Source organism: Chanos chanos, chromosome 4 (genome assembly GCF_902362185.1).
Source record: "Chanos chanos chromosome 4, fChaCha1.1, whole genome shotgun sequence".
Classification (NCBI taxonomy): Eukaryota; Metazoa; Chordata; class Actinopteri; order Gonorynchiformes; family Chanidae; genus Chanos; species Chanos chanos.
Window position 1 is genome coordinate 3651021 of NC_044498.1, and position 9631 is coordinate 3660651.

Below are 9631 nucleotides of genomic sequence, written 5' to 3' on the forward strand. Positions count from 1 at the left end.
AATTATGTAGCCATCTTATGTGAGCTGATTAATGTGAAATAATTAGTGTAGTCATTTGTGTTCGTAATGATATAATTGCTTATAAATGTTTTAGAGAGAGAGAGAGAGAGAAAATGACAGGGAGAAAAGAAAGAGAAATAGAGATAAACCACACCTTGATTGTGCTTAGTAGGATCTATTGTGGAGAGAAGGTATTTGAGTTCTACTCTCAGAAAAGATGAGATCTGTGAAGTAATGGTGTATTATGAAATGGACAAGGAAATGTGAAAGGCGTGACCACTGTGTATCCCGTTCTGGAGGTGACAAGATTTTGTATAAAATTTGGTTCTTTGTGGATGTTGTTTCAGCCACTCCCGGGACCGGCTCAGTTTGTTGTATGCTTTGACTACATACAATGAACTTATACTGCATCAGACTCTGAAGACTTTGATTATTTATTTTGAAAGTAAGTGAACAGTATGGTCAGAATCTTAGCCATATCTGGCCCTGGCTGAGAATTCTCTCCTACACTAACTTAAAAGACTTTAAAAAATGGTTTTTATTTGTCTTTGTTACTTCTTTTTGATATTTATGAGTCTTATTTTTGTATATATTTCTATATTTTGAAATGTTCTAATTATTTATTTGTGTTGTTCCAAATGTCTAAATAAGAATTACAGTCAGTGCAGAGTGGTCCTTTTTCTCTTTGGGGGGGGGGGGGGGGGGGGGGGGGGGGGTTCACCCAGGGTGCCATACAGGCTAGAAGTGCCACTGCTCAGAGGCCTTGTCTTCTACACGATAAATGTTCGTTGTCCTAACATAAAGATACATTTTGCAGCATATAGTAATTTAGCAAGCAGAGGTCCCAACAATATAGTGCTTCATCATGACAATAGTCATGAGCCACTTTTTCCATCTAAAAGTTACCATTGTAATGCAAAGCGATATTTTTCCCACAGTGTCCCTGTATAAAAAGGTATGTTTTTTTTTAATCCTATCTGATACATGAAGTGATGACCAATCATAAGACATTACAATGGTAGAGATTCCAAGTTACAGCATTAGTAAACTACTGAATTATACACTTCACGCACTTCAGTTTAGCCACTGTCTGGTTCACCTACCTCTAGAACAGAGCAAAGTAGGTCTACGTGATAAAAGCACACTGGGCCTGTTTGCATAGGTCTGATATGGCCCTTCACCAGTCTTTAACTGCGCATTGATTAGTGGAAATAAAAAACACTAATCTCATTCTAAGCTGCATTCAGGGCTCACTATCGTGACTGCACAGTGAACTCTGGACTCGACCATTGCACCATATTGTCAATTTAAACTGCTAAAAATATTTTTGATATGTATCTAAGGCAAGCCTCCTCAATGCTCACATGTCAAAATCTCATACTCTCCTGCTATGAATAAATCTGCCTTCCAGTGAGCTATTAATGAGAGACAAAATCGAAAGAGTACAACGTGTGTATTATCTTGGTATTCGTGATCTGCTAGCCAGGGCAGAATGTAAACTGGGAGCCGAAATGGTTAAAATATCCTCCGTTAGCGCCTGCGCAGTATGTTTGCAATGCAGACAGATCTCTCCGTCTGCGGGACCTGCTTCAGTGCCTGCATGTCTATCCAGCCCCTCCGGCAGCCTCAAATAAATGGACTACTATCTTGCGCATCTGCTGGCAGCTCATTACTGGACATGCACGAGATCCACCAAATATTTCTGACACCATAGAAAAGATGCGTAGCGTAACGGAGGCTTCTGTCTTATTCGAAACCTAGCGAATGAAACCGATCTCCTCGTCCAGCGCCAATTTTGGTGCCACCATCGTCCGTCGCGCATCGCAGCATGTCAGCTTCAAAGAAATATGTACGATCCGACATGGATGACACATGTAAACAGCGTAAATTCCCTTCCCTTCTATTTTATCAAGCGGTACGAGACCTCAAGCCTGTATGGATGTTGGAGGACATGCGCACCATGGAGACCTTTTACTGGGAAGAAAACGCGAACCAGAGAACGTACACGCCATCAGAGGCGCTTCTGTACGCTATTGTGCACGACCATCAAGCATACGCACAGTATCTGCTTAGTCATTATTCAGGCGAAGCACTGGCGATGCCAGGTGAGCGATTTTGCTGCTGCCCATCGTCTGCTCCTCATTTAGCGATGGCAGTTAGGTATGACAGGCGGGATATCCTGAGCCTTATTTTAGGAGTAGCGCATCGGCTCCCCGGTATGGGCTCGTACATGAACCGTACAGGTTGCTTTCATCTGGAGGATGGCAAGACCCCGCTCCACCTTGCCTGCGAGCTACTACGATCAGAAACAGTCATGCTGTTATTAGGTAACGGTGCGTCGCCCCAGGCTGAGGACCACAACGGAATGACACCTCTAGACGTCATCCTTGAACAGCTTTGGGACTCTAAGGTAAATATTAGGGCAAAAAACATGTGCTTGGACAACCTGTTGATGTTCATGCCAGAAATTCGTTTCAAACTGAAAAGCTCTTTGCAGAAAGATCCAACATGCTGGACCAAAGTCCTAGGAGAGGACAAATTCAACTACCTCATCGGAAACAAACCGGCCCCACTGTTTCTCATCGCTATGCAAAGGATTCTCCTGCAGCTACCGCCAGAGCAGTTCCCCAACAGTCTGGACAAACTCCCTATACCAAGGTGTCTAAAGCCACTTCCAGAAGCCAGCAGACAACGTGAACACTTCAAAATGTTTTAAAAGAACTGTGTCGAATTTACAAAGTTTTGTGTAACCTATTTATTTATTTATTTATTTATTTATTCATTCATTCATTCATTCATTCATTCATTCATTCATTATAGACTATAATGATCCCAGTGTTTTGCATGCAGTGTGAGGTCACTACAGCCTGTAACTGCAGTGAAATATGAAAAAAAGAGCAAGAGCAGAACAATAACATGTACCGTTATTGTGAATATTTTAAACAACTTTTTCTGAGAAAATGAGAAAACTGAGTTTCTCAGTTTCAAATGAAATTTTTAAATTTTCTGTTTTGAAACATCATGCAATAGACCCCATTCCTAGTACAGGTCTTTTATGAAGACATGAGCATCACCTCATGAGTTATCAGTTCATCAGATTCATTAGGCCTACAGTGTCAGTGTATGAGTATGAGTATGATTGGGCCAATTTGCAATGAAATTTATATAGCATGTATCAGTCGCATTCAATGCCATCTGTGCATCACTTAGTAAGACGAAACTTCAGTGCTGTCTTGTCCTCCTCATATCTCCTAAACCTGCTCAATTCCGTAATGTCACAGGACATCAAGTCTGATGAAGTTTTGGCATGTGTGTGTTGGTACAGAATGGGAATATATTAGAGGCTCCCAAAATTAATCATCTGGCATGTGCATATTACTAAGACCATGTAGCTTTGAATATTTTTATGAAGGGCATATTTGTCCAGACGGCATCTGTGTATGAGCATGATATACAATGAATTTGTGGTGTTTGTCTTTGAAGATGACGGATTCAGTAAAAGATCACGTCAGAACGGTGCTTTAGGCAAAGGCTGTCCGATAGGTGTGGAAATCATCCAGTCTAACAGGCTTTTCTGTATCATCAAAAGGCAGCTGTACGTGCAACCTGCGACTATTAGTCTTTTATTCATATGTAAGGGCTTCATTCATCTTTGTTTTATGTGTGTGTGTGTGTGTGTGTGTGTGTGTGTGCAAGGGGAAAACCTTTCTGAAGAAGAAAAATAAAGACAATGAACTAAATTGGTGTTTGTGCTGTATGTTCCCTTCATTTTCATGTTGACTGTACTGTATCCTGATTTCATACTTACACATACATGCACTGGTGCAGTTGGGGACATTCGCTAATTTAAACTTTTTCTTTAAACTTTTTTTTTAAACTGTCTTTCCTTTGACAATAATATGATGGGATCATGTCATAATGGGGAATCATTTTCTTATGTTCAATACATGTGACTCATCGTTATAAAAGAATCTGTTAATATTATGGCAAAATTAATTACCTCTTTCACTGAGACAATTGTAACTTTACATATATATATAACTGCACTGGGACACTTTGTTTTAAGTCTGTGAATTAACTCAGCAAAGACATTTTAAATGATAAAGTTAGATTCAGAGCCTTTTCAGTTTAATATGTGATTCTGCATGGTATCATCTATGAGTGAAAATTACAGTCAAGATTTACGGAGTATTTTTCTGAAACAACAATCAGAAATGAATTCTTAAGTCTTGTTTTAGTGAGTGAGACTGGGATGGTTTAAACACTTCTCCCCCTTTAGTTTTCTTTACTTTTGTTTCCATAGGCTCCTCTAAACAAAGCACTGTTCCCACGTTTAAAAAAAAAAAAAAACATCGCTAGCATGCTCGGGTACGTTATTCAAATGACAAAATGGAAAGAAAAATTTGTTAATTATAGTCTGTGTGTGTGTGTGTGTGTGTGTGTGTGTGTGTGTTCCATGTCAGTGTGTTCCATGTCAGTGTGCCAAGACTCCATCCTGTCATTTTGCTGATCGGTTGTGACAGATTTTGACTTGTTTTCCTTCAACATATGTGGCTGTAAATCACTCGCTCTGCAGTCAAAAGAGCTATATGCAAAGAACAGGCGCCAGCCTTGCAGCTGTTATTCCCAGATCTGTTTTTCACCGCATGGCTTGAACCAAATAATCCACACAGGGACCAAAAGTCACCAGCTTTATCCAGTAAAAAATGCCCCTACCCCACTCTCAGACACCTCAAAATGTCACTTTGCAATTTAATGTTTTTCTTTGTTAGTCTCTTCCACATGGAAGGAAAGTACACAAGAGACATGAGAAAAAACCAGTGAGTGCTATGAGCTCATAAAAAATGGGGAAAAAATGGAATCTACATCAGTATGAATTGGTGGAGTGGTGGAGATATAATACCCTTCAAAAAAATCTATACCCATTTCCAGTTTGATCTGACTTGATCTGACACAATCTGAACCTTTGTGTCCTTAAAATGAATGTCCAGGAATTTGCTGAGATTCCCTCATCGATTCCATTTTCTTTCTTTGATGTATTTTAAATGTTTAATGTTACAATGACCTAATACTGGCTTCATGCGATAGTTATACAAGTTTTTAAGATTTAATATCAGTGTGTCATACAGCATCACTGGTCATAGCAATGCCTTCAAATCCTACTGTTTCAATTTCAAACTGAAGTAATGTTTAGACCTACTAGCAAAATCAGTTACACCAATCATTGAGAAAGTCCTTGACCACACAAAATGTGAAAACATATGCACATGATTTTAACGTATTGACGTATTTACATAATGTACTCTGACACATTTATATTATGCATTTAAAAACTGTGCATGTATTTTGACTGGGAACTAATGTGCATTTGTAAATATGTTGCTCGTACATGAACACACATCACCGTGTAAGGTATTTCTCTTCTGATTGTTCTTAGCTACTTTCAGGACTAGTTTACTGTGCAGTTGGATTCTGCATGTAGATTGCAACACAGCAGTCATCTCATGCTGGGGTGTGTTGCACTGGCATAGAAAAGCAAGACATAAAGGCACGGTTAAAAATGTTTCAATCTTCGATCCTACATGAGTAAGTTTAGATGCTCTAATCTGACTAAGCTTGACAGGACCAATTTAATTTTTAGATTTATTCTTGCATGTCTCAGTTGTGTCTCACTTTAAATACATTGCAGTACATGACTACATGAACAGCCTCTGATGTAGCACTAACTCAGTTATTTAGAGCTCATGGAGACCCAAAGCAACATTCTGTGTGTTTCTCAGAAAATAATTTTGATTTTGAAAAATTACATTTTTGTAGCTACTGAGATGGCCACTTGAAAACAAATTACAGATAAATCTTGCTCCTAATAATTATATTGTGGGGAAAATTACACAACTAGTCTCAAACACTTCATATATTAGCCTTGTTTCAAAAGCTACATATATTTAAGCTGGAGCTGTATAGTTGTGTAATGTGTATGTGTAATCTTTTTTTTACATGCCTTCATCGTAAAGTAGATTCAGCTTTTGTTTTTAAAGGTGTTTCTGATGTAATACATATTTTGGACAAAGGGGGGAGCCAAAAGAAACATTTTGAAAGCAACATTATAATGAAAGCAACAGAATGGGCTTTTTAACAACGTGATCCGCGCTGGCTGCCCGATCCATTCTGCACATGTATGCACTTGTGCAAAAGACAGCTGACCCTGTCCCTAACCCTAACCCTTACTGTTAGCGTGTGCCTGTGCAGGCCGATATGATACACATCTCTATGCATTGCCAAGATTGCCCTGTGATTCTATGCAATACAATGCAAAACAAAACAACATGATGCTATGCAATTCAGTATGGTACAGATAGTTTGATTTTATTTCTTTGGTTCTTCTTAATCAGACAGCAAATCATAAATTAACTAAAACAAAAAGTGCCATTTTTACTTTACATATTTGTTTCTCTTGTACTGCAACTCAGTAAGCATTTCATAAACACTGTCTCTTTTTGACTTCTACAAAACACCTGGCTCTTTCACAGACAGGCCTTTTCGTGCGAGACTTGGCCACTGACAGTAGTGAAGATGAGACGGCACGCTTGAGAAACAGTCTACAGAGGAGGCCTCTACAACCAGTTATATACAGCCATTCCCTGACATAAGACCGAATTCCATTCTGACCGACCGGTTGTATCTTGAAATGGACGCAAGTTGGATGTATGTTAGCATGGCACGCAGAAATCGTATACGAATGCAACTGAGAGTGAGAAATGTCCACACTAATTTGAAAACACATAATTATTCTTCTGTTTAGCCCTTCCATCAACACAGTGTTTTCCACCGCTGAAAATGATACTTTTTTTCGAAAACACATTTCGGTTTCGGTTAAAATGTATTTCCCGGTTCTGTAAGGCTCACAAATTGAGGTAATAGCATGATACAAATTCTAACATGATTAGTAGTCACCTGCTTATAAGTGCAACTGGTCATACGTAAGCTAAACCTAACAAACACATAAGCACACAGTACCAAGAACATTAAGCCTTTTTTATATAAAGTATATACTGTTTGCATTATGATCATGAAAGAATTTGAAAGCAAAACAAAATAGAACAGTCTTTGAACAGTTAAAACTTAAAACACTTGGATAGCTTTTAAGACAGTCTAAATCTGTTCTGATACAATCAATGCTTAAAATGTTTCACTTTATTGTCAAAACAGTACCCCATCCTCTGCACCAAGATTGAGAGAGTGACAAGTTCTGTTACCTATCCTTCATGCGCATCACTCTGAATGACATTTACCAGACTAAAGCACTGGCCAAACTCACGGCTCACTGAGCGGGAATGGCTTGGGGTTGTGTCTAGAGACTACAGCAAGGTTGCACTCCAGATCTGCATAGCCTTCCAGCAGGTGGCGCCACATTCCCTGGGCCACACTGATGTTGAGCAGCGCGTTAAGGACATGACAGCCTGTATCCATTCCTCTAGTGCAGCAGTGGCGTTGTTGCTGATCCTAAAAGCAGAGCTAGTGGAAATCCTCTTTGAAGAAATGAACACGGCAAGATGACTTATGCCTGATCATCACTGTCTATATATATATATATATATATATATATATATATACACACACATATATTAGTATTAAAAAGCTCCTTGTGGCAGACTCTGTATTGAATATATTAGCAATATGTGAAATTAATTTTTTTTTAACAACAATCCTAATTGTTTTGTGAGAATTCTCTTTATCAGTGCTGTTGATTCCTGTAACTATCTCAGCACTGGTAATCTCCACCCCTTGATTTGCTTCTGTCATCTGGTCAACCCTGTTTTGACTGAGAGGAGGACAGGACCAGATTACAGCGAAGCATGGCAGTGATCCAAGGAAGACGCAGGGTGAAGGAAAACAACTGAAAATAGCAGGTGGAGTCAGCTCACACTAAACCTGAAACACACTGATCTACTATCCCAGACTGAACATCTCATTCTGAACCAACCAAATCATGCAACAACTATAGTTCTAACAAGGTGTGAACATGTCACGAATCATGAGAACTTCACAAAAAGTTAGACTATGATCTACTTCAGGTTTTCTCATTTTAAAACATGTAGAAATTTTCTCACATGTCATAAATATTCAGCCCACATTTGCAACCTTGATTAAAGCAGAATAGCAGCCCTTCAAGTTATACCTGTACCACTTATGCAAATTTGGGCTCTCTGTGTAAGTGTATCGAACAGTTAGTGTAAGTGATACACAAAATGAACTGAAAGAACTAAATTTTTTGAAACGAGGTGTTAAGTCCGACCATACCTGCACACTCTAACAAGCTATTTGAGAGTAAGTCATATTCGCTTGCAGTTCGGAAAATTCCCATTCAAGGTTTTGACATGATTCTACAATACCATTACTTAAGTCCACACTGATGTACTTTACAGTGCCAGTTGATATCTCCTTCATTCTGTATTTTTGTTTCTTACACTTTTTGTCAAGTTGAGGTCTTTCACTGTTGACTCATTCATACTAGGTCAGGATGGCCGATCCATTCTGCGCTGTGTTCAGGTCACAGTCTCGTGTGGAAGCATGGGGTTGAATCCCACTTGTGACAAGTCAGCTTTTCTTAATATGCTTGGTTTGTATTTTGCTTGGAAATCACTTCGGAAACAAGCATCTGCTCAATGTAGATGTAGACTTTAATGGGAAACATGGTGTTTTTCTCACACAAACTCAAAAGAGCCCTCTAGCATTGATCTAGTATTAATCAGCACGTATGTTAAATGACAGCTGTCAGTTTGATAGGTGTCAAACTCTCTGAACTGAACGTAGACAGGCCAAGGACATTTATGCCAAGGTGACACATTAGTTTCTCTTACACACAACAAGTCATTTCACAGTCTTCCACAGACTCAATGGTTCGCCTTTTGTGATTTTTTTTCTTTTTCAACTTTCATTAATTTCACACATTGTAAAAGTATCCACAGTAACAGGTACTTCACATAAGTGTCTTATAGTATCTCTGGCAGGCACAATATCTTCAAAGCCCAGTTTTCAAATTTCGAAGTGAATCAGTATTCTAAAATCATGTTGAAAATAAAGTCATTTTGTGAATAATTTTGTAAATCAGCTATACACATTTGTAGAAAATAACCTGGCCAGACAAATGTGAAAACATGCGTCTATTGAAAACTTCTGTGTACTAAGCCAGGGAGATCCATGTGCATTTGTAAATATTTTGTTAGTATGTTAGGGAGAGTCAACATATTTTTTTCCCAATACTCTTTTTCCGATGGAGCTTCTTGTGTTTGTTTATTCATTCATTTTTACAGCTGTTTTATCTACAATGAAGGCACAAGTGCAGTATTCAACATGTCACAACTAAATCCATAGTTTCAGTTCAGTTCAGTTGATTTCATTTAGGATTATAAAACTACCATGAACAGTCACTCAGAGTAATATTTTCAGACATGGGTTTCTCATAAAGCAATCTTGAAATCAATCTTGATATCAAATTTTGATCATTTAGTTTTTGTAATTTATACAAAAATAATATTTGTTTTATTGATTTGTTTTGAATTAAGCATAATAATGACAGTGAGAGGAGATAATGGTTCAGGAAATTTGTTTGACCACAGAAACTGAACAT

At 38.4% G+C, this 9631-nt stretch overlaps 1 protein-coding gene across 1 annotated transcript; it reads left to right on the forward strand.

Annotated features, from left to right (window-relative positions):
- Positions 1-1861: 1861 nt before the first annotated feature.
- On the forward strand, positions 1862-2716 carry LOC115809225 (ankyrin repeat domain-containing protein 9). Its single transcript, XM_030770801.1, has one exon. It carries the CDS (start codon positions 1862-1864, stop codon positions 2714-2716), a length of 855 nt encoding a protein of 284 aa, XP_030626661.1.
- Positions 2717-9631: the final 6915 nt, after the last annotated feature.